The following is a 22,227-nucleotide window of genomic DNA, read 5'->3' on the forward strand; positions in this document are numbered from 1 at the left end:
TCCAAATCTTGGCACCACTGCTCCTCCGAACCCAGTACTTTGTGCCATTTTCGGGCCAAGAAATTCTTCAACTGCAACTGCAGCTGCCTGCCTTGTCATTCATTGTTTGTGGAAAACGCGGCTCAATCAATTATTAATTATACGCCTTGTTGTACCCGAGTGCAAGAGTGCCGGAGTCCATCCATTGTCTGCAACATCTTTATATCGGACAAATCTCCTCTGCCCATTTTCCACTTTAAGCTGCCTGGGTGTTTGGCAACACTTAACAACCGCATCAAAATTAGTTTCGTTATTGTGTTAGCCTTCGGCTGGCCAACTCCAAAGCTCCAAATCTTCAACTCAACTAGAAAATCGAGTCCGTTTCAATTGATTTCTTACGTGCGTGCGGTTTGCCGTGACTAAGTGCGTGTGGGAAAAGACGATACACGTTCCCCGTAGCAATTCGGTGGCCCGGAAATGCAGATGGCCCTTGCGGCCAGCAATTACCAATAGGCTGCAAATAGGCGTCATCCCGACTCAGCAAAGACTCCGATTTGGGTAGATCCACCATATGCCGCCGACGCCATGGCACAAAAACCATGACACAAAACCACTTGGCTGCCTGGCTGGCGGGTTGGCGGCATTTGGCGATCGCTAAAAGTCACATTGTTGACCTTTTTGCGGTCTTGGGGCCGCGTGGAGAAAAGGTTTCTGTCTCTTCTGAAGTCCCTGTCGCTCTGCGCGGCTCATTAAAATAATATTTAACCTTTGGAAAGACAAATACTTGTCGAATATGTTGGTATGCCGAGAGATCTCTTTTGTCGAGAGCCAACGAGCCGTGAGCAATTAAAAATTAACTGTTTACTTTTAATGCGCAAAGTTTGACGCCGACCCCGGCCCCGCCCCCTTTTTTTTAGGGTCTTCCGCCCTCAGCCCCTCCATCCGCTTTTTGGGGGCCCATTACCAATTGAATTCCATGTTTAACGAGTTTTGACAGCCGCATTTTTGTAGCTTTTTCGTTTGCCTTCATCTGCCCATTTGCAATGGCATGCAATTGCGATGGCTTTGTCTGGTTTAAAAAGGTATACCTTAAACTCAAGAATAGCCACAAATTCCAAATATTTGTGAGAAACTGTTAAAACTGCGCACTGCATAATTTCAAATTAACAATAAATTTAAGAAGGTAAACAGAAAACCTATTAAATTCTGCCTATTAATCACTAACTAATGAAAAATGATGACCTAAGATGTTTAATAGAATACCATAAACATTCCGTCAATTAAGTGTTTTTAATCGGTAAGTGATACTTTGAAATCAGTCGGAACCAAGACTTATTGCCAATATAATCGTATATGACTCACCCACCGACTGCGTGTCTGGCTGGCCTCCTGCCACGTCTGACATTCATCCGGCAGCGATCTCGCTGTTGAACCTGACCTATACGCGACGTTCACACGCTGAGCGGACCGTGCTGGTCCGCCAGCAGCCGTGGCATCAAAATGCAGCACTCCCAACGTTTAAAACTTTAGAAAAGATTAGTGGCACGTGGACTTGTTTTCAAATTATTCAACTCTATGACAGATCAAAATTTTTGAGTTTTAAATCCATTTCCATCAGGTTTCTGTAAGATCTCATAGATCAAAATGTTGGCACGAATAATTTCTACCTATTTGTTATGCGCGGCAGTCTACAGCTTGAACATGCTGGAGTACTACAGAACTGGCAAATCTAATCGACCGCGAGGCCCTGACGATGACATGTTCTACGTAAAACCGAAGTGAACCAATAAATCGCACCAGTAACAGCTTATAAAGAAAATATTTTTTTTAATGAGTGATGATACTATTTGGTTACAGTTCGTTTACGACTGCTTCTCCTTCCGTCTGGCCTGCAGCACACCACGCAGCATGTTGAAGGAACTCAGTACAGGCACCATGATGGGCAGGAAGAGTGGAATGTAGATGGCGTACTTCTGCTCATCCGGGAAGTACAACTGCGCCAGCAGGCTGGCGTCAAAGAATCCCCGCTCCGAGGCCACGAACGCTCGCTTGGCCAGCACCGAAGCGTCGGCCAGTCGGTGCTCCAAAAGGGCAGCCTTGGCGGCCAAGATGTCGGCATAGGAATTTGTAATGGCGGCACCCACCTCGTCGTCTATCACAATGTAGCTGATTTGATCTAAACGAGAGAAGGAAGCGATTATTAAATTATATGGTCCAATTAAGTTGGTTATTAAACTTCTCAAGCAGTACAATACAATAAAAATATCGTCAAACTTATTTAAAAGCTACTTAATTATAAAGCGGAAATTGCAAACATTTTTGATTGTCGAAGAGCCCTCAGTTTTGTAAAATATAAGAAATAGGAATAATAAAAATGCTGACTAAACATCCTTCATTGGTGTCTTTAAAAACGTACCCAACAGTTTGATGAGGCTCTGGAGCGTGCTGCTTGCTGTTGATATGTGTCGAATGGCACTGCGTCTTAGGTATGCTTCATACTCCCAGCGACGTGGCTCCAGTTGCTCGATGTCTACCACCTTAACGCCCTCCATCTGAAGCTCACTGCTGATGTCGAGCAGCTTGTGCAGCTGGTCCAGCATCACCTGCATGTTGTCCGTGGTGCTGACATGGTAGGGAACTGCCTCTTGATCGCTCATGGCCGACAGGCACACATGCTCTGGCGGATTAGCAATGATGAAGCCACCCCACGGTGGCGAAATGAAGGCATCTACGTCGTTCCGCGTCAGACGCTGATCCTTGCTGTTGTAGATGTGCAGCGGAGCGATGTGGCAGGGTGGAATGTACACCACCAGGTTAATGGCTGGCTTGTCGGTGGTGCTGGCGCTCAGATTCTGCGCAATCGATGTGAGCAGATGAGGCAGAGCCGTTTCCTGGAGGGCGTAGTGACGCCCCAATTTGCTCTGGTCGCGTACTTGCTTGAGATCAGCCTCAATGGCCACTCGGTATTTCCACTGCGATCGCACCGTGTAATTGGACACACCGGACACCTTAGCCAACCAGGGCTCAATGTAAGCTGTAGAAAATGTAAATTGGCATGAGTAAGTGATGACTTTTTGTGGTTCCTCAATACTTACTCTTCACAGCCATTGCTATGTTCCACTTGGCGTGTGTGAGTCTCGGTTTCGGATTAAGGACGGAGACAATAACATCGTAGGCTGGTTGCGGAGCTTCCGACTTTGTGCCCATCCGTTCATCGGTACTTAAAATTTGATTGATGCGATACGTCTGCAGGATCTTGGCGTGCAGGAACTGTGCAATTTTGTTGGAAGCTAAAAGGTGATAAAACAGCATTATTAGTTTACCTAATCTATCTAATCTTTAATTTACTAGAGTAATTTTAGCTTAGTCCTTGAAATGTGGAGAAAAGGGTTTCATTCGTCATTAAAAATATTCGAAAACGTTCGTATTCCTCGATAGTATAGTGGTTAGTATCCCCGCCTGTCACGCGGGAGACCGGGGTTCAATTCCCCGTCGGGGAGACGGTAAAAGATATTTTTTTGAACCACTTTTTATGTAAATAATAATATAAATAATTTTAGAATTTAAAAATACAAATTAAATTTGAATAATAGAAGAAAAGAACAATATTAAAAGGTTAAAAAAAAATAAATTCTCATTCTCCCCGACGGGGAATTGAACCCCGGTCTCCCGCGTGACAGGCGGGGATACTAACCACTATACTATCGAGGACCTTAAAAACATCGGACATAAAAAGCCAACAAATGTTTCCGTATCATTGCAATAGACTCACGTGTATCACTTCGCATCAGGGCCGATCTTTCGGTGGTTAGTAGCAGCTCCTCCTGCAGTTTTGGCCACTCGATGAACATGAAGTCGCCAACGCTCTGGACATGGTTCTCCAGCAACAGCTTCTCCAGAGCAGCTGGCGTGTGTGCTTCCTGGGTCTTTGGCGTCGGAGATAGCTGCTTGAATTCCACGGACCATATTTCTAATGGGAAGTGCACGCCGATTAGAAATATGAATGGATGATGCAGTTGTACCCACCATTGTCGCTGAAGGCGCTCTGCAGTTCGGCGATGAGCAACTGGCCACGACTGGTATCTTGTGTGTAGATGGCCACCTGCACAGCCGTTTTGATCGGAGTTTCACTCAGACTCAAAATTTCCGTCGAGGGCAAATTGACTCTGCGATTGCAACAATTAGGTATAATTGGAAAAACGCCGCCAGACATGTTTGACTCACCTGTAGACTGTGGTGGTGCGCCACCACATGGGCACGCCAATTCCAATGATGACCACGATAAATGCAAGTGTAGCCCCGATCCGGAACTTATCTGTAAAGTTAAAGAGAAGTGTTAGATTAGTTCCTGATTTATCGCGGTCGTAAGCGCTCTTTGCATTCACACTTCATTACTTCGACAAAAAACTATGCTATTTTGTTTTGTGTTTTTATAAAGTTTATTATGTAAAGTTTCTGTACAGTAGAACGGTATGAATGTGAATAGTCCTTGAGGAGTAATTGTGCGCATGTTGTGAAACAGGATCACATGCTACTCCTTGTAGCTGCACGAAATAACAAAAACAGGTCCCTTTTCAAGGGGCGTGTTGCGCGACACGTATTTGGTGAACTTGGTGGTGCCCTCGCACCGGTATACTATGTTCAGGGCGTTGTCCACAGGCGTGATAGTAAGCAGAACGGAATCGTCTTCTTCCTCGTCATCGTACTCCGATCGCCTTCCGTCCGCCGGTGCTTTCGCTGTTGGCATTTCGGCGTCGGGTGCGAGGTATGTGATCACGGCTGCTCCTTCTGCCGCGTTCAGGTAGTAAACCAGGTCCAAAGTGTTTTCCTCGCTGGTCAAACCGTCGCCCAGCACTGTATAGTTGCCGTGGGACCAGCGCTGCAGTTCCACGCTGCATGTTGGACTTTCGGCATCGGTGCCTGCCAAATCCAGATCGGTGAAATCTCGCAGCAAATCAAACATGGCGTGGCTACGGAACAGTTGCAGTAGTTCCAGTATGGTGCCTCTGGCTGTTGTCAAATCCAGCACTTCATAGTTGTGTGCGTTTGCGGGTCCCTGTCTCCGCCACTTCAGGGTATCCGAATCGGCCAGCAGCTGCGACCGGGCCAATTCGAATTTCTCTCGCTTGAAGAACTCATATAAACAAATCTCGGAGTTTTCTTCGATCCGCTTTTGGATGCTCCGGCGAGTGGCCCCCTTTAGATACACGTTGTTTAGGAACAGGCCAAGTGGTGGCCTATTAAGGCCATCGGGTTGCAGGTAATTCAGGCGGGGAAAGGCGCGCAGGGAGTCGGCCACGAAGGCCTCATTGGTATCGCCGTGGAACCATCCGTTTATGGTAAGACGCGGGTAGTCGAATGTGGTAACCTCGCCTACTTGGTGGAAGGAGCGCGAACCCACCTTGAAGAAGGCAAACTGGTTGTCTTTGGGGGCGATCTTTCGCTGCACTGGAAACTGTGGAAAGCACTGGTCGTCGCTACCGAAGATCTCTAGGCATCCGCCCTGCGCCTCCGTCCACTCCTCCGCTCCTTCCCAAGGCGATAGATAGTAAATGAAGGCCACTTGGCGGTCCTTAAGTAGATCGTCGTGCACAAGCAGATAGTCGCCGCAGGTGTACATGCTGCAGGAGGCGGACACATAGTCCAGCTTGAGGTTAGTAACCTTCTCCAGCCAGGGACGCACTTGTTTGCGCAGCACTTGCAGGAAGTTGGTCAACAGTCGGCAATCGGGCATGTTGGAGAGGTCGGTGCTCTGGTAGAACTCATACAAATCCATCTGTTTGCGCGACCACTGCACCTTCTGGATGATCTCGGCGACCAGCGCCTTGCTTTGGCCCTTCTCCAGCATGCCGGGCAAAAGGCAGATTTGAAAGGGATCCGCGAAGACCTGAGCACCGGTTTGCTTCTCCTTGGTCCCTTGGCTCTTCTCCTCCGTCCAGGCTGTCTGGAGCCACTTGGTAAGTTCCGGTTGCTGATACGCCTCGTTCAGGAGCACTTCATTTGTTTCAAGGATGTCGCCCAGGCGCAAGAGTTTCTTCTGCGGCTCGCCCACCTGGTCCGCGGAATCCTCCTGCTCTGCACGACCATCTGCAAGGGCAACATAGTGAATGGGTTGGCATTAAGCGGGTCAAACAGGGGCATACCTTAAACTTTAATTTGGCTGTTTTTCAAGCACACCAGCACTAACACACGCGTTATCAAAGGCAGGGGCAAAATCAAAGGCACCGATGTGCCGGCACACCTCGCTTTATCGTTTTGGGGCAGATTTCTCACTGTTTCCACTTACCTTCGTCCTTGTCTTTTCTCCTGGGCTTTACTGGACTGGAGCTCGATGTTTCCATAATGCTGTGAGTCAAATTTTCGGTTAAAAACGTGAATCTTTGCCAGGGAAAATAAAAAAATTGGCTTGTGCAGCTAGAGATGGTCGGTCGCAAATATCGGTTGTTCTGTGCAAGTGCTGGTTAGTTGGCTTATTGCACGCGGTATCGAATACCTAGCTAAAGTTTAGTAGCTAAAAACTATTCGCATCACTTTTCAAACAATAAAAGGGGTTTTTTCATAGAATGCATACGTTTAGAAATGTAACCTTTAAAGGCATTCAGCATTAGCATTCAACTCACTAATCACACTTTCAGTTTATATTGATCATCACTGATTGTGCGTGAGTGCCGTGTGATTCGTCGCTGCCTCACGCCCCCATCCCTAGCCAATTAGTAACGAAAAATTGCTCGATCGGCTCCACGTAAATAAAGTTTAGATCACAGCTTTGTTGATTGCTTATCGCTGTGGCAAATATAGTGAATCGTTTATGGCTGTACACTTTCGAAACGGACGTGGACATAGCCGGTAAATTAAAAATTCAAGATAAAACCTAGCTGGTGACAAAGAAATTCCAATTGGAGCAGCCCAATGCCGTGGAATGACCTTGGAAGAGGCGGAGCCACCAATCAGCCCTCCATATTATAAACAAAAATACTACTGTGGAATGTTCACAGCTATTTTGTATAAATACATATTAGGCTATGAGTGTGTGCGTGCTAGGGCCAAACAGCTGATTCCGCCTAGCTGCCACCTGATTTGTGAGGGGTGGGAGTGGGGCTGGGGCTGTGGTATTCTGTACGCTCGCGATGATCTCATTGTGTTGGAATCGGAGCAAAAGCTAAATCAACTTGACATGTGTTCTTCTGCTCCTGTGTAGCTACCTAGTGTTGGAGGATACGGAGGAGCAATGGGCAAGGATCAGCATTTGCTGGAGGCTTCGCGAGGCGGCGACATCAGGACGGTGGACAAACTGCTGGAGCACTCGAGCAAACGACATGGCCCGCTGTCCAGGTGAGTCATCAGCAGCACTTATTGTTATACCAGTTAGTTTACTACAGGTTTTCCTTTAAAGCTTTCGGCGAAGTCCCAGCATCAACTGCCAGGACATGAATGGCTACACTTCGCTGCATCACGCCTGTCTAAATGGGCATAGCAACATTGTACGGTTACTACTCTCCCACAACGCGCTGTTAGATGTGCCTGATATACGTGGCTCGACGCCCTTATTTCTGGCCGCCTGGGCTGGGCACCAGGACATCGTCAAGATGCTGCTGATGCACTCGCCTGCGGGAGCCAATCCGAATGCCCAAACTATCGAGAACGAGACGCCGCTGCACTCTGGCGCTCAACATGGCCACAATGCCGTGGTGGCCATTCTGCTGTCGTATGGCGCCGATCCCGCCATACGCAACAATAGTTTTCAAACGGCTCTGGATTTGGCAGCGCAATTCGGACGCCTTCAGGTGGTTCAGACCTTGATCCGCGTTTATCCCGACCTCATATTGCCGTATAAGCGTTTGGAGGAGGACGATGAAGAACTGCTGGGCTGCTCGCCCATAAAGCACATCTTCACGCACACCTGCCTGCACCTGGCCAGCCGGAATGGGCACAAGAAGGTGGTTGAAACACTGCTGGCGGCCGGCGTCGATGTCAACATACTCACCAACGCTGGAAGCGCCCTTCACGAGGCGGCACTTTGTGGCAAAAAGTCCGTTGTGGTCACCCTGCTTAAGGCCGGAATCTACGTACACGCCACCGATGGAAACGGACGCACAGCCCTGGACATACTCTCCGATTATCCGCCGCATGTGACCTACGACATTGTGGGCGCCATAAACGGTGCGTATGAGTAATTTCACAGGTAGAAGAAACAATAAGGGGGCTAGCCTATATGTAGTGGCTACAATTGCTTATCTTTACTGATATCTAAAGTTAATACAGCTCTTCAGACAGCTTTGTAATTCAAAACATATTTACTCTATTTGTAATAAATGTTACACCCTATTTATTGAAGGTAGGCAAATAAGATCCAAATTATTTTATTGCTAATATAAAGCTATAAATATATTCTTGAAGTTATGTCAGTAAGCGCAGACAGTAAATAATTGATAACGATTTCAACTGACTTTATTATTTGAATCTTTAATGGTGCCTCCAAACCACTAACGCCCACGATCTTTTGCAGAATTCACCCAAGCGGCGAGGGAACATCAGAAGCCACTTGTCGTAGAGAACGGCACACAATCGCTGCCAAAGCGGCTGTACGAGAAGAACTCGCAGCGAAAGAAGGTGCCGCCCAGGCAGAGGAAGTAAGCCCAGCAACTCCATGCACAGCGACACTGAAACACACACCCACGTCACTGCTGACCCTAATTAACTTAGCCCGCAGCTCATGTCATTCGGAAAACGCACTCATCCCCGCTCGCACTCGCACCCACTCTCATGTCCACGCCCACTAGCCCTAGCATTCATCAGAATCAGAATCAGCTTCAGAATCGGTTGTGCGTCTCTTCAATTAACTGGTCTGGGCTCGTTTGGTTTCTTTTCCATAACCACCTACTCACCCCTCACCATGTAGAAAGCAAGATCATCAAGCCAACGGACTTTCGCACTCTTTAAGCTCACTGGACATTTTCGCAAAGCCGCCGGAGAATTACCTGCAAATGAAGCCCATCATGCACCAGAAGTCCTGCGACAACATGAGCGACTTTCGGACGAATGGCGTCAATCTGTGGTCCAGCTATAAGCCGGTGTACAAACAACCCATGCTGCCCAGATTTCGAACGGACAGCGACATCTCCAATGGATCCGTACCCTCCAGATCGTACGAGTACATAAATCTACTGAGGAACGGCTCCCACAGCGATGATAACTCCGCCAGCACCAGTAGCAACTGTACGTAATGTACATTTAACTATTTCACTCGAAAGTCATCAATCCCACTAGAGTTTAATATCCAATGAGTCAGGCAAATAAACATCTGGTTTTGTGTCCATTTACAGCTGCGGTGCGTCAACAAGCGGTGGCTACGTACGTGGAGATGAAGCTGGCAACGCCGCCAGTTCCTAAACCACGCACTCGAATAAACGGCGAATACAACGACTATGCGAATCTGGTGCCAATAGAAGAAGGCAGCTGCGTGGCAGCTGTGGATAATAACAATAATAGCAATAGTAATGGCACAAAATTGCGATTGGTTCGCCATTCACCCACGCCGGATTATCCACCACCCACGGTCACCGAGGCGGAACGCACGATCTTAAACTTCATGCAGCCGGCTACTTTGCGCAAAAACAGTTTGCTGGAACCGGCGGAATCCCCTCGAACCACCAACTCAGTGAGCTCTGACCAAGTGGAGGAATACGTTGCCGACATACCCTTTGCTGGACTATTCAAAGGATCCACTTTGAACTTGTCCTCGGATGTGGTGGATGGCATTGGTGCTGTGCCGGGAGATAGGGAGTTTCTGCAATCACCCAGCATGGTGAGGTCAGCCCACGTCCAAAACCACAGACGCAGCCTGTCCAAGCAGCGATACTCAGCGCTGGGCGAAGACTTCAGCGCGTCGCGAGTGTGGGCTGAAATCGATACCATTTTTGAGAACATTGGCAACGAAGTGTCCACAGTAGAGCAGGAAGTCGAGGAGCTTGTAGAAGATCCTGCCAGCCTGTCCTTAGCGGATTCCCGGCAGTCCCTACACATACGAGATCCCGCGGAATTGCTATTGGGCAGGAAACCGAGCGCCGCCTCCTCCAATTGGTGCCACTCGCCATACACACTGATCTATGGCGAAATTCGCTACTCTCTGTTTGTGAGTATGATTTGTCATAAGTATTTAAATGAAATACTCAAAAGCTATAAATGTTTTGCAGTATCTTGGGTCAACGGTCATTCGAAAACTGCAAGGAACCCTTTCAACGCGCAAATCCATCCAGAAGCTGAAGATCGATGAGAACTTGAAGTCGGCGGCGAGTGTTAGTGATTTCAGCTTGCTGGAAAACTGCACTACCTCCACAAAGTATCTAAAGGCGGCCAACCATCAGACGCGTCTCAATGTGGACATTGCTGTATCCTGCGTCGGAGTCAAGTTCATAGATCACGAGAAAAAGGTGAGCATATTGCAATTCCTTGATATATATTGTATATTTCTCAACTTGCTTTTAGACTGCCATCTGTTGCCATGACATTGAGAACATAAATTGTGTTAGCCAGGACTCGGAGGACTTGCGCTACTTTGCGTACATAACCAAAGAACAGGACCTGCACTACTGTCACGTCTTTATGGTGGATAGCTTGGTTCGTACTTATGGATTGGTGAATCTCAACATACTAACAAGTTATTAATTCCCAGGAGCTGGCCAAGGAAATCATCATGACGCTGGGACAGGCCTTCGAGGTGGCCTACCAGCTAGCACTAAGCAGACAGGGCACGTCCCTCAACGAAGAGTGCTAATTCGAAGCCATGAAAGCCATGAATTGCCACCGAGCGCGGCTTTAATTATTTATTTCATTGCATTTCAAACGTAAAGTTCTTTTTTTACTCATTTGCTAGTCGTTGATGCCATCATCTGGCTTTGCTTCACATAAGTCAGCTCACATGTTAAGTATTTTGAGAGTTTTTAAATAAATTTACAAAATTGCTTTTTAAATTTTTTTTTAATTTAATTTGGCCGAAAAAAACCAAACTTTTGAAATTAGCGGTAAAGCGGGATATTCTAGCGAATTTTTCATTAATCGATACCAGTTAGTGGAAAATTGAGAGCAGTCTGGCCACACTACAGGATCCGCTTCAAAAAAAACGTACAGATTCAATATCATTGGCATTTTATTTTTGAACGTAAACTAAAAGATCCAGCTAGAAATGGAACTTAATATTGGTAAATAGTTAGTGAACGGCATATGCATGTTTGTACCTACATTGTTCTCGCCTCATTACTGAAGATAATCGCCCAAACGATGTCGGCGTCTTGGCGCCGAACGATCAGGGAGATGAGGACGCCAATCGGAGGATGGAAAATACAGACGCTCCAAAGACTCCAGTGGCCAGGAAAACGCGACGAGCGGTACTCAAGCGGATGAACGCCACTTCGGAAAAGGATTCGCCCACGCATCCCGATCCTCCGAAGACACCGGGCACCCCAGGCCATATTCGCCAAAGCACCGAAACTCCGAGACGCAGTTGCCGGAAAAGTGTACGTCCAGCGATCGATTACGATGACATTATAGTGCGATCCGCCAAGAAGGCTATTGCCGAAGCAATTCAAGCCGATCTCGAGGACGAGAAGCCTGCCGTCCACAAGTGGACCACCGCAGAGGTGGGAAAAAATTCGCGCAAACGGGGTCGCAAGTCCAAGCGCATGGTCGCCAAGAAGCAGAAAACAGAGCACATAGTTGCAGAGGATGATGAGGAGCAGGACACGGAGTTGGAGGTCCCACAGAAAAAGGTGGATCCTTCTCAAGGTGCTGAAGAAACTACAGAGGTTCAAGAAGACATAGTAGAGGAAGTGGCACTATCTACGAAGAAGTCTTCTAAAAAGTCTAAAACTAGAGATCCAGAACACGCAGATAATATTATGGACATTGTAGAGAAAATAGAGCAACCCATATCGATAAAGAAGTCTTCTAGGGCGTTTAAAAATTCAGACACCAAGGAGCAAAAGGTAACTGAAGCAGATGTTGATGAACTAGGCATATGCCCACTGGATATGGAGAGCCAGGAAGAAGATAGGAAGGATATTCAAGGTGGAGAAACCAAAACAAACGCAGAGGTAGTTGAAGATGAAGCCCAAACGAGTGCAGTCGACAAGGATGGTCAGAAACATGAAGAGAAAGATGAGCAAGCAGATGAGGCAACAAAACCAGCTGCGCTTGATAAAGACAAAGAAATAGCAGCTGAAGATAAACTAAAAGTAGCTAATGCCGTAGATGAGCAAGCAGAGGAAGAAATGCCCTCACTACTGATGGAAAGTGAAGGCCTGGATGAACCAAATCAGTCGCCTCTCAATACCACATACGATGCAGAAGACAAGAACGATTTGGATGGAAGTGTTATTTTGGTTATTAGTCCGGACAAGCAGAAAGAGGCTAGCTCCTCCGACCTCGATGCAAGTGTTATACTGGTCGGCATTGCCGATATGCAGCCTGTTGTTTGCGCTCCGAAGCCTGAAATTCCGGAGGAGAAGCCGGTCATTAAAGTTGTGCTCACTACATCCGATGATCAGGACCAAACCCTTTTGGATCTAGCCGCTGTAGCTTCGCCAAATGTATCACAGTCGAAGAAATCGAAGGGCTATCGATTCCCTACGCCCTTTAAGGCAAGGCCGATGTTTAACTTTACAGGAACAGAGGAGGCAGTTCACCATGATCACGAGGTTAAAGAAGATCAACCGCAAAACACACGCAAACGTTCCAAGTCAGCCAGCATTTGGAACGACAACATGCCACGAACTGTATCCTTTCAGAGTCCTATTGAGATTGCCAATGTCGAGGACATTGATAAGCGCTGGACAGGACTTAAAAAGAGCAGTAAGTTCTGTTTAATGGTTATCCTTAGCCCCTTCTAAACATACAATTGCAGATGTCAATAACCGCCGTAGGCGCTCAAAGTCATTGGACGAAAACCGCTGCAAGATGAGCAGGATCCCCAAGCCCAATAGAGGTATATATAGAAAACTAAAGCTGTTCTGTTCTGTTCGTGTTAATTAACGTTTTTTTTTCCTTAGGTGTTATACCGCTAAACAAAACCATAACACCCAGCAAGGTGAATAAGCGCACCAAGATGCCCAATTTTGCTGCCATGCATGAGAGACAGTTTGCCAAGATGGAGAGTCTGGTGGACCACGTCGAACGCAAGGCGGAACGCGCCAAGGTGCTAACCAATTCTGTACAGAAGCAAGTGCCAGGATCGACGGCGAAGAAACTGCAGAGCACCTCGTCTGTGGAGGATCGTGCTCGTCCAAGGGCAATGAAGAAGATCGACATGACCGCCGATCGGACCTTGGTAATGGATCATCCGTCCGATAAGCAGAACTCATCACGTTTGCCTTTGAAGGCCACCGCTCCCGCTTCCAATGTAGCTCCAAAGCCAGTTTTTAATTTGTCCACCTCCACGGTGAAGACATTCAACGCCACGTTTTCCAGCAGACCGGCCGATTCGCACGACAACAAGCTGGCTGAGCGACGCCAGCGGCGCATTGAAATGTTTAAGGGTAGGACCAATAAGGACCAGAAGGAGAAAGGAGAGTTTATCCGCGGAGTGCGCCTCAATCGACGTTTTGAACTCCAAATGCAGCACCGTCGACACCTGGAGGAGGATTAGTTTCTTAAGTTGAATCCTTAATTTTACTATTTACTACTACTATGCTTACTCATATAAATTTGCTTTAACGTGTCAGATTTGTCGGCGATTCGTCATAAAACATTTGAATTTTTGCTGGTTCCAATAAAGTTGTTTATCATTTTTATATTTTGCACTTTTCCGCAGTCTTTTTTTAAAACTTTAAGTGAGAGCATTGCCCAACACTGGCGGCATAGAATCCGTCAACGGAGCAGGCTTTGTTTTTTGTTTCCAATACATTCCTACTTTTTCGTAGCCATAAATTCATAGGACTTAGACCTATTACACATCACTCGCCAGTTCTTGTGTTAATTTTTTTAAATTTGAGTTATCTTTTATTAAAATTGATTAAACTTTGAATACTACGTTTTTATACACCAAAAGTAATCAGTTGGCATTCCAGTTCGGATAACGGCACTATTCGCGTTTTACAGATTCCTTCGTTTCTCGTTCCATATTCTTCTTTCTATCTCCGTCTCCTTTTTCACGCAAACCAAAACGCGGGACGCAAAATGTGTGACGAAGCGAATCCAGCGAAGCCGTGGCAGCTTCCTGCTGTGGTGTACGGCAATGGGATTCCGGCGCTGTGCCTGCTGCACCAGGAGATCGAGCAGTTCTACAACTACATCCGGTCCACGCCAACGGAGTTTTGCTTGCGGGCAGGTGCAGTGCGTCGCATCGAGGACGTGGTGCTTTCCATTTGGCCAAGGGCATTCGTCGATCTCTTTGGCTCATTTCGGACCGGTCTAAATCTGCCAGACTCTGACATTGATCTGGTGGTGTACTATAGATTCTGGAACCCCAGACTGCTGCATGAGCTTCAAAACGAACTAGTCAGCCAAGGGGTAACTGATCCGGACTCAGTGACCGTCCTCGACAAGGCCTCCGTGCCAGTGGTGAAGTTCACGGACCGCATTTCCCGCATCAGGTTTGATGTGACCTTCAACTCCGTAGCATCCGGCGTACAGGCCGCCGAGCTGATCAAGGACTTTATCCGCCAGTTTCCTGAACTGCCCAAGCTGGTCATGGTGCTCAAGCAGTTCCTCAGCCTTCACGGATTCAACGAGGTCTACAACTCCGGCGGAGTCTCGTCCTACGCACTCACGCTAATGGTGATCAGCTTTCTGCAGCAGCATGCGCGCTCCAACAAACGTTTAAGTGACCACAGTAAACTGGCCCTGCTGCTAATTCAGTTTCTAGACTACTACGGCCGCAAGTTTGACTTCTTCAAGTTTGGAATATCGGTGCTCGGCGAAGGCGGTTGCGTCGAGAAGGCGCGGCTTCGCTCCACGCTCGGCGAGAACAACTGGCAGTCGGTGCTTTGCATAGAGGATCCAGTGACGCCGACCAACGATATAGGAAGGAGCTCCTATGGGGTGCTCGGCGTGATGCAAGGATTCGGGGCAGCCTTCGTGAAGCTGTCGAAGCTGGTGGACTCCGATTCGTCTAAGATCGTCGGCCCCATATTGGCCAACATTGTAGAGGTGCCGCAGTCCATAATCAACTACCGGGCTTGGGTGCACTACAACTTCCAGCATCTATTGACACCGGGATTGCCTCGTACCGATTCCCTTGGACAACAGTCGCTCGCGGGCTCCACATCCCCCTCCGCCTCCGAGGATGAGCGCTCGGGCGGGCAGGCTACTATTGGATTCGGCCGATGTGATGATCCTCCCCAGAACATAGACATAGATGCCGACCTTGCAAACCTTAATTTGAATTAAGAATGGTACGTTTATACTACCGGTGATTTTTAAAAACTAATTATATCTTTTTATTAGCATAGTTTTATGCTCGGCATATGAAAACAAAAAAATTTATAGACTACTTTTGCATTTTCTATTTATTGTCTAACAATTGTTTTTCGATACATAACGACAACTGCTTATTTACTTAGCTAAATAACAAATCACAAAATGCCGAATCGTACAATAGACGTATTCTAATTATTAGAATAGACAATAAGACACTTATTAATTAAATATGTAATTTATATCTGTGCCATAATTATACGTGCAAACAGGATTGTATTGTAGAATATTAAATATTAAAGCAGTGTAAAATCATCGTCATGTTAGTTATTAGTATAAACTTTTTAAAATTACTTAAATGAAATTTGAGAAGTCACAGTTTAGCATAGATTGGATTCAGTGACTGAGTATAGTGTGATGTTCGCATCACTGCCGGCTCCACCGCTGATGGTGGCAACCCTGGCGGCTGTCACTTGCTTTTTGGTCCAGGCGTGTTGTGTAAACGCTGGTGCCCATTTCAGAATTCCAAATTCCGGTGCAAACTGTCCGGCATTGTACATATTTGGATCAACGACTTCACCTAGGACATGCTGAATCTCCTGCGAAGGCGCCCATCGTCGGTGCCCCTCATCCGGGCCGCGTTTAGCGCTCCGCTGCACACAACGGAAAACCGGCCGGGTTACATAGTGCTGTAAGTACGAAAATTAGCCGGATTCAACATGTGGAGTCACTAAAGCTATACCCGCAGGGTACCGGAGATCGGCGAGGAGGGACCGCTAGGCGAGGGCGTGCTCAAGCCGGACGGACTTCCCGCCTTCAGTGACATCACCATCGAGATGTGCTTGGGCGCCATTGGTCAGCAGGCATCGGCGGTGGAGAACTCGGTTAAGGCGCTGGAGAGCGACCTGCACAGTGGCAAGCAGCTAAATGCCGCCAGCATCTTTCGGAAGCTGGACACTGTGACAGGTCCACTGGAGACGACGTGGGGTGTGGCCAAGGCTCTGTACCTGGGCAATTCTACCCTGATACCCACCAAATCCTACATGAACATCCACGAACGAGCGCGTAACGCTCGGGCAGCGAAGTTCTGCAATCAGACGGTGTATAAGGCACTCAAGGATGCTTCATCCGACTCGGGTCCAGATGAGCAAAGGATGCGACAGAAGTTCCTGCTCGAGGGCAAGCTGAACGGGCTCACGCTGGACAAAGATAAGCAGGATGGACTGAAGGAGCTGCTTACCCATTTGGGTCGAGAGAGAGCCAACTTCAAGAATAAGGTCAACATGGCAGTGCACTCGTTTGGACAGATTATTACGGACTTCAATCTTGTAAGGGATTTCCCGCCTTCGCTTCTTGAGGCAACAGCCCGCGATCCCGGACAGCCTATGACGGGTCCTTGGAAGATAACCCTGCAGCCTCAAGTGGTCGATGGTTTTCTAAAGCACTGTCCAGAGCGACTGCAGCGTTGGAACGTCTGGAGGGCCAGTGTACTGAAGGCATCCTCGCAGCAGGAAAAATCCCTGGAGAACAGCACACACCTCGAAAAAATACGCGGATTGCGCAAGCGACAGGCAAATCTGTTGGGCTATGAAAGCTTTGCAGACATGTCCATGCAGACCAAAATGGTGGGCAGTGTGGATAACCTTAAGCAGATCTTTGCCAAGCTTCTCAAGTTCGCCGGCCCTGCTCAAAGTGTGGAGCTGGAGAAACTACAGAGCTTCGCTCAGGACAGTGGCTGTGAATACAAGCTGGAAGCCTACGATGTTGCCTACTGGCGGCGCAAGCAACTGGCGGCGTTGCACGGTCTCCAAGAGCAGAAGCTCCGCGAGTTTTTCCCACTGCCCCGCGTTCTATCCGGAATGTTTGCGCTGAGCGAAAAGCTCTTCGGCATTCAAATAGTTGAGCAGCCCAATGCGGAGGTGTGGCATCCGGCAGTCAAGTTCTACGATGTGTTCGATGCTGATTCCAGCAATAGCTCCACTCCGGTGGGTGGCTTCTATGTGGACTGCTACTCCAAGGAGCACAAGTTCGGCAGAAACAATGGTTGGATGGTGGGCATACGGAACAGCAATAAATCTGCCGGTCTGACGCCTCTCTGTGCGCTGATATTCAACTTCTCGGAGCCACAAAGTCCGGATGCCAAGCCGCCGCTCCTTGGATACGATGATCTGCAGATGCTGTTCAAGACCTTTGGAAGCGGACTCCAGCATCTGCTCACCCAAGCGGGCTACAGCGATTTGGCGGGACTCTCGAACATCGAGTGGGATGCCTCGCAGGTGTCCGGTCATGTGATGAGCAACTTCCTCGACGATCCCACAGTGATTCGAAGCCTATCCGGACACTTTAGCAGCGGTGAGCCATTGGAGGCTGAACTCTCCCAAAAGATGAGACTGCTGAAGACTCAGTTGGCTGGCTATAATCTGTGCCAGGACCTCTACCTGGCGGATCTCGACGTGGAGCTGCACCGCTCGAACGCCTTCTGGCTGGAGGTGGTTCGCAAGCTGTGGCCGGTTTATCAATGCATGCCGCTGGACAAGAAGGACGCTCATCCGTGCTCCCTGACCGACATTTTTGCCGGAGATTGGGCGGCCGCCCAGTTCAGTCACTTGTATTCCCGCCTCATAGCCGCCGACATTTCGAGCAGCTTTGCTGAGCAGAGAAGCGAAGATAACTACGCAGTCGTTGGCCGACGCTACAAGCAGACCTTCCTCAGCTCCGGCGGATCTGTGCCCACGGCGGAAGTGTTCCGTCGCTTCCAGGGTCGCGACCCGTCGGGCGAGGCACTCCTGAAGTCGTTGGACATATTCGAACCTTCCCAGACCACAGATAACAACTGAGGGTCGTGCTCTGTTCCGCTAAATCGTTATCTATTGTGTGTAGTCAACTAATGCTGATCGATGGCAGCCTTTGGAGGCCGGACCTATTCGAGTGGGGAAAAGTAAGCATTGGAGTATTTGAAAATATTTTAAAATAGGTTTGAAATGTATTTTGTTAAATATTTGTTTATTGGTCAAGATCCACTTGTACTTATTTAAAAGAAAGTATAGCCGTAATTGAATGACCCCCAGCCAGGAAATTGAAAACCAAAATCGATTGATAAAGGCTTTATCAATTTTGGAAGTGTAACTATTAAAACAAGAATTCTGTACTTTACGCCTCCACGATTTATTAGTCGGCAGTTGGATCTACACCCTAATTGGCAGCCGGATTATGTGATAGCGATTGCGTGAGTCAGGCGGGATCTTATCGCAGGTGTGCAGGTGGTGTCGCCAGGCGACATCGTTAGTTACCCCAGTTGAACACACACACACACGTTGTTGCTTTATTTAAATAATACTTTAATAATAAATTGCATAAATTTATAACATTTAACATATTCTCTCGCTTCTTGCTCGGTTCGGTTCTATATATTTATATACACAACAAAGGCGAAATATGCATTCAGTGGAAAGGAAAACCCATCTAGGGGTTTGGATAGAAACCGAGGATTAAGAGCTATCATCTGTCTTGGCCTTATGTTGGAAAGCCACTAGAAATGGGTAACCGGTAGTCAGGAAGAAATAATCAAAGTACATTTCGACGCAGGGGTATGGATTGAACTTGGTTAGTTTACAGGAATTAATTTATATATATATATATATATATATGAACTAGATCAAAGTGTGGTACTACAATATGCGTATGTGCTGCTCCGAAATCAGTCGGAGCGTGTCCCGCTGTGTTGTGTTAGTTGTGTGTGGAGGCTGGATATCTGAAAACTTTAGAATATTCGCTAAGGCTGCTATGTGTGGTAGTGGCTGCAGTTGCTCCCTTGGCTGCTCCGCTGGCTACTGCTGTCTAATATATGTCCGGACAGCCCTCGAAGTTCTGAGCCGCCTTGGCCTCCCAGTACGTGTTCTTGAAAACGTGCACATATTCCTCGCTTCCCTCCTCCTTTTCGCGCTTGAACCACATGGGCTCATAGGCTGGATATGGCCTACCCTCTGCGGCGGCCTCCTCCGCCTCGTTTTCCCGCCGGCGGCGTTCTGTGCGCTGCTTCTCCTCCAGGCGCAATTTCTCCTTATTCGACTCGTCCCAGTCGCCCTGCTCCATCAGCCTTTGGTCGGGACGAAGGCGTGAGTCCGTCGGCGCCACGCCCTCCTCCTCTTCGTTTAGCTGGCAGGCTAGTGTGGTAAAGTTGTAAAACTTGTCCGAATCCGGAGGAGCAGGACGACGGCGCCAGGCCAGCTTAAACTCGCCCGTGGTGTAGGTTGGACTGCTGACCGATCCCGATGTCTTGAGCACGGGGGCAATCTCGATCTTCATGTCCCACGTACCGCGCACCACCCACTTGACCTCGTTGTCTTTGTTCATTACCACGCCTTTGACGCTTCGCTGCACATCGCGACTAAAGTACGAGTAGGGGATAAAGTTCAGGATGCATTTGTGCCCCTCTGCCGCTTGCGATCCCCGGATTTCCATTTCGCCATGCTGGTCAACCCACAGTTTGCCCACAATGATGTTGTTCACCGTTGTGGTCACCTTGCGCCAGGAATAGCGCCTGCCGCTGTTCGGGAATTGCACATAGACGCCGCCCAAGGGATTGACCTGTGGCGAAATTAATGCATTATTAGGTTATCACATTGTAATAGAAGTAACCCCGATCTCAGGAGTCACTTGTTTCGTTCATAAAGTCCTATAAACCGATACTCACTTGAACGTACTTGCCGCGGAACTTGCTGGTCATGGAGAACTCCTGCCAGCACGTCCAGTTCTTACTTTCGCAGTGCAGCGCCGCCACCGGTGGATGGTGGGACACCTGCTCGGCCAGGCACCGCCAACCGTAGTCATCCATCCGGTCACACTCGTAGGTCTCGCCCAGCAGCGGATTGAATGGCTTGCCTGTGCGGTTTGTGGTCGTGGCGTAGGCGGACACGGTAAAGGCGGCTATGTAGGCCAGCTGCTCGCACTCGTCCTGGCAGGTCGCCGCGTAGTCAAGTATCTCCGTGTACTCGTAGTCCTCCACCAGGCGCTGCAGCATGGACAGCGGCTCGTTAAAGTTGATGGGCATGGGAATTTTGGACAGATCCTTGCCAATGCAATTCTTCATGATGCCCCACAGGCTAATGGGGTGGTTCGGTTTATCTGGCACACGGTCGCGTCGCTTCTTGATCAAATCCGGATTCCAGTTGCGTCCGTAGATGGATTCGGCGCTCTCCTTGGCCGGCAACGCCTTGTCCACGTCGTCATCGTCATCGCCCTGACCGCCCGATGCTACCCGCGGCGCACTCACCAGGCACACCTGCTGCACCGTTTGCACGGTGCGCTTCTGCTCGTCACTCTCCGAGGAACTGCCCTCCAAATGGCCCTCCACCTGGTCTTCGCTACTACTGCGGCGCTTGTTCATCTTTAAGATAAAAGTACCCCGCTCGCAATCCGGAGACTCAGGGGAGCGACCGCTTCCTGAATAGCCGTGCTCCTCGGCATCGAAAAACTCCATCTCCTCATCTGAGGTCACCAAGGAGCCGGCGGTGCCGGCGCCCGAGCTGGATGACACCGGCTTGTTTTGGCGCACCAGTACGGCGGCCTGCTCCATCTGCGATTGCTGCTTTGCCATCTGCTCGATGATCTCCTCCAGCCGCTGGCGTTGCTCGCGCTCGTGGTGTAGCATCTTGGACCACTTATGGCCTTGGGCCTCTGCCGTGTGCAGGTAGTCGTTGCCGGCGTTGATCATCGCATTGGAGGTTATCCGGAAGAGGGTGGCCCTCTCGTTTACGATCTTCGTGCGGCTGCCCAGCGACTCCTCCTCGTTCGTCTCCAGATCGTTGAGAGCGCGCTGCAAGGCAGCTCCATGCTTGGTGATCAGGTCGTAGCAGGTGCGCATGCTCTCCAGCCGATCGGTGAGATCCCGAACCACCGAGCTGATCTCTTGGCTGGGCACCACATGCGCCGTTTCCGTCTCCTCCTCCTCCTCGCATTCGATGGCCCGGATTGCCTTAGCCTTTGCCAGCTCCAGGGCGGTGACCCACGATTGGCGCTCCACCTCGGTGCCGGCCTTGATGTGGAACGTTTGGGTGCCGCCGTTCGAGATTACGAACGTGCACGAATCGACCGTGTGGATGAGGGCTCCGTGAAGCGATATGGTGCCCCGGCACGTGTGGTTAATCTCCGACTGGTTGCGGTAGTAGCTCAGCACGCCCTTGGATAGCACGAACCACCGCCGCTGGTAGCCCTTGATGTAATTGGTCCACTTTAATAGCCAGCCCTTCATCTCCGGTAGGCCCTTCTCGGCCAGCGCATTGCCAGCGGCGTCCGTCATGATGGCAACCGGTTCCGGTATCCGTATGCGATCCTCCGGCCGGATGAAGCACTTGCTTCGAGACTGCGAATAGCGCCACGTACGATGACTGGCGATTGGTCGGATTGGTTCCGTTCCGCAACTCCGACTTAAAATTCGAATGCTATTGGTTATTGGACGGCGACTGCTGATTGCTGGCCAGTGGCTAGCATCGCACAGTGAGCACTTGGCCTCCGGATCACCAGCGAGATTCCGATTACGTTACGGTCGCGAGTCCGCCGCAAGTTCACTGCGAATTTCGTGTCTTTTTGCTTCTAATTTTCCTGCAGAAAATAAAGAAACTGTAGTGGAAGTTCAGTGCGCGTCTGTGTGCGTATGTGTTCCGTGTGTGTGTGCTGGCGCATCTGCAGGAGTGTGCGTGCCAGTGTTACCAGGTGGATGGTTGCCTCTCCTCGTACGCATATCGATGGGCGATAGACAACGGACTATATGCATCTCCTGCTATCGATAATGTGCAATCTGAAAAAATCTTTTTTAAACACTGTACCGTTAGAAAGCCAAAA

General features: G+C 48.9%; 6 protein-coding genes and 2 non-coding genes across 11 annotated transcripts; 5 read left to right on the forward strand and 3 right to left on the reverse strand.

Moving 5' to 3' along the window:
- Positions 1–1,786: 1,786 nt before the first annotated feature.
- LOC6621280 (prolyl 3-hydroxylase sudestada1) lies at positions 1,787–6,420 on the reverse strand. Of its 2 annotated transcripts, XM_032721651.1 has the most exons (7): positions 6,266–6,420; positions 4,204–4,294; positions 4,006–4,145; positions 3,752–3,949; positions 3,075–3,269; positions 2,396–3,013; positions 1,787–2,155 (listed from the first exon to the last, which is right to left on the reverse strand). In XM_032721651.1, exons 1-7 carry the CDS (start codon positions 6,318–6,320, stop codon positions 1,842–1,844), a joined length of 1,611 nt encoding a protein of 536 aa, XP_032577542.1. In that variant the 5' UTR covers positions 6,321–6,420; the 3' UTR covers positions 1,787–1,841. The 2 variants fall into 2 exon arrangements, with proteins under 2 accessions (XP_032577542.1, XP_032577541.1); XM_032721650.1 differs by lacking the exons at positions 1,787–2,155; positions 2,396–3,013; positions 3,075–3,269; ... (1 more) ...; positions 4,006–4,145; positions 4,204–4,294 and adding an exon at positions 4,395–6,066 and having other exon boundaries at positions 6,266–6,406.
- On the forward strand, positions 3,408–3,479 carry Trnad-guc. The gene has a single exon. It is a non-coding gene; the product is annotated as a tRNA-Asp (tRNA).
- Trnad-guc lies at positions 3,619–3,690 on the reverse strand. The gene has a single exon. It is a non-coding gene; the product is annotated as a tRNA-Asp (tRNA).
- A 271-nt stretch (positions 6,421–6,691) lies between the features above and the next one.
- Positions 6,692–10,949, forward strand: LOC6619611 (ankyrin repeat and sterile alpha motif domain-containing protein 1B). Of its 2 annotated transcripts, none has more exons than XM_032723055.1 (9): positions 6,692–6,825; positions 7,178–7,311; positions 7,373–8,139; positions 8,486–8,609; positions 8,879–9,195; positions 9,303–10,111; positions 10,173–10,409; positions 10,465–10,596; positions 10,652–10,949. In XM_032723055.1, exons 2-9 carry the CDS (start codon positions 7,208–7,210, stop codon positions 10,751–10,753), a joined length of 2,592 nt encoding a protein of 863 aa, XP_032578946.1. In that variant the 5' UTR covers positions 6,692–6,825; positions 7,178–7,207; the 3' UTR covers positions 10,754–10,949. The 2 variants fall into 2 exon arrangements, with proteins under 2 accessions (XP_032578946.1, XP_032578947.1); XM_032723056.1 differs by having other exon boundaries at positions 6,693–6,825; positions 8,921–9,195.
- A 76-nt stretch (positions 10,950–11,025) lies between these two features.
- LOC6619616 lies at positions 11,026–13,776 on the forward strand. Its single transcript, XM_002043792.2, has 4 exons — positions 11,026–11,177; positions 11,242–12,825; positions 12,878–12,958; positions 13,023–13,776. Exons 1-4 carry the CDS (start codon positions 11,162–11,164, stop codon positions 13,616–13,618), a joined length of 2,277 nt encoding a protein of 758 aa, XP_002043828.1. The 5' UTR covers positions 11,026–11,161; the 3' UTR covers positions 13,619–13,776.
- Positions 13,777–13,898: 122 nt separating this feature from the next.
- LOC6607838 (inactive non-canonical poly(A) RNA polymerase protein Trf4-2) lies at positions 13,899–15,703 on the forward strand. 2 transcript variants are annotated; one of them, XM_032723057.1, is made up of 2 exons: positions 13,899–15,365; positions 15,418–15,703. In XM_032723057.1, the coding sequence occupies exon 1, from the start codon at positions 14,149–14,151 to the stop codon at positions 15,358–15,360; it is 1,212 nt and encodes a 403-aa protein (XP_032578948.1). In that variant the 5' UTR covers positions 13,899–14,148; the 3' UTR covers positions 15,361–15,365; positions 15,418–15,703. The 2 variants fall into 2 exon arrangements, with proteins under 2 accessions (XP_032578948.1, XP_032578949.1); XM_032723058.1 differs by having other exon boundaries at positions 15,423–15,703.
- A 150-nt stretch (positions 15,704–15,853) lies between these two features.
- On the forward strand, positions 15,854–18,540 carry LOC6607839 (oligopeptidase A). Its single transcript, XM_002032560.2, has 2 exons — positions 15,854–16,078; positions 16,136–18,540. The coding sequence occupies exons 1-2, from the start codon at positions 15,975–15,977 to the stop codon at positions 18,222–18,224; spliced, it is 2,193 nt and encodes a 730-aa protein (XP_002032596.1). The 5' UTR covers positions 15,854–15,974; the 3' UTR covers positions 18,225–18,540.
- A 168-nt stretch (positions 18,541–18,708) lies between these two features.
- Positions 18,709–22,054, reverse strand: LOC6607840 (oxysterol-binding protein 1). The gene is made up of 2 exons (XM_002032561.2): positions 20,081–22,054; positions 18,709–19,974 (listed from the first exon to the last, which is right to left on the reverse strand). Exons 1-2 carry the CDS (start codon positions 21,683–21,685, stop codon positions 19,225–19,227), a joined length of 2,355 nt encoding a protein of 784 aa, XP_002032597.1. The 5' UTR covers positions 21,686–22,054; the 3' UTR covers positions 18,709–19,224.
- Positions 22,055–22,227: the final 173 nt, after the last annotated feature.

This window comes from Drosophila sechellia, chromosome 3R (genome assembly GCF_004382195.2).
Source record: "Drosophila sechellia strain sech25 chromosome 3R, ASM438219v1, whole genome shotgun sequence".
Classification (NCBI taxonomy): domain Eukaryota; kingdom Metazoa; phylum Arthropoda; class Insecta; order Diptera; family Drosophilidae; genus Drosophila; species Drosophila sechellia.

Excerpts from the sequence above, each read along its gene's own strand:
- LOC6621280 (XM_032721651.1), bottom strand. The coding sequence starts at position 6,320 with ATGGAAACATCGAGCTCCAGTCCAGTAAAGCCCAGGAGAAAAGACAAG. Across the intron at positions 3,950-4,005 it reads GAGCGCCTTCAGCGACAATG|AAATATGGTCCGTGGAATTC; the intron begins GTGGGTACAACT and ends ACTTCCCATTAG. Across the intron at positions 3,014-3,074 it reads CATAGCAATGGCTGTGAAGA|CTTACATTGAGCCCTGGTTG; the intron begins GTAAGTATTGAG and ends CATTTTCTACAG.
- LOC6619611 (XM_032723055.1), top strand. The coding sequence starts at position 7,208 with ATGGGCAAGGATCAGCATTTGCTGGAGGCTTCGCGAGGCGGCGACATC. Across the intron at positions 8,610-8,878 it reads GTGCCGCCCAGGCAGAGGAA|AAAGCAAGATCATCAAGCCA; the intron begins GTAAGCCCAGCA and ends CTCACCATGTAG. Across the intron at positions 10,597-10,651 it reads TCTTTATGGTGGATAGCTTG|GAGCTGGCCAAGGAAATCAT; the intron begins GTTCGTACTTAT and ends ATTAATTCCCAG.
- LOC6619616 (XM_002043792.2), top strand. Across the intron at positions 12,826-12,877 it reads GACAGGACTTAAAAAGAGCA|ATGTCAATAACCGCCGTAGG; the intron begins GTAAGTTCTGTT and ends ATACAATTGCAG. Across the intron at positions 12,959-13,022 it reads GATCCCCAAGCCCAATAGAG|GTGTTATACCGCTAAACAAA; the intron begins GTATATATAGAA and ends TTTTTTCCTTAG.
- LOC6607838 (XM_032723057.1), top strand. The coding sequence starts at position 14,149 with ATGTGTGACGAAGCGAATCCAGCGAAGCCGTGGCAGCTTCCTGCTGTG.
- LOC6607839 (XM_002032560.2), top strand. The coding sequence starts at position 15,975 with ATGCTGAATCTCCTGCGAAGGCGCCCATCGTCGGTGCCCCTCATCCGG. Across the intron at positions 16,079-16,135 it reads CGGCCGGGTTACATAGTGCT|GGTACCGGAGATCGGCGAGG; the intron begins GTAAGTACGAAA and ends CTATACCCGCAG.
- LOC6607840 (XM_002032561.2), bottom strand. The coding sequence starts at position 21,685 with ATGACGGACGCCGCTGGCAATGCGCTGGCCGAGAAGGGCCTACCGGAG. Across the intron at positions 19,975-20,080 it reads TCCGCGGCAAGTACGTTCAA|GTCAATCCCTTGGGCGGCGT; the intron begins GTGAGTATCGGT and ends ATTTCGCCACAG.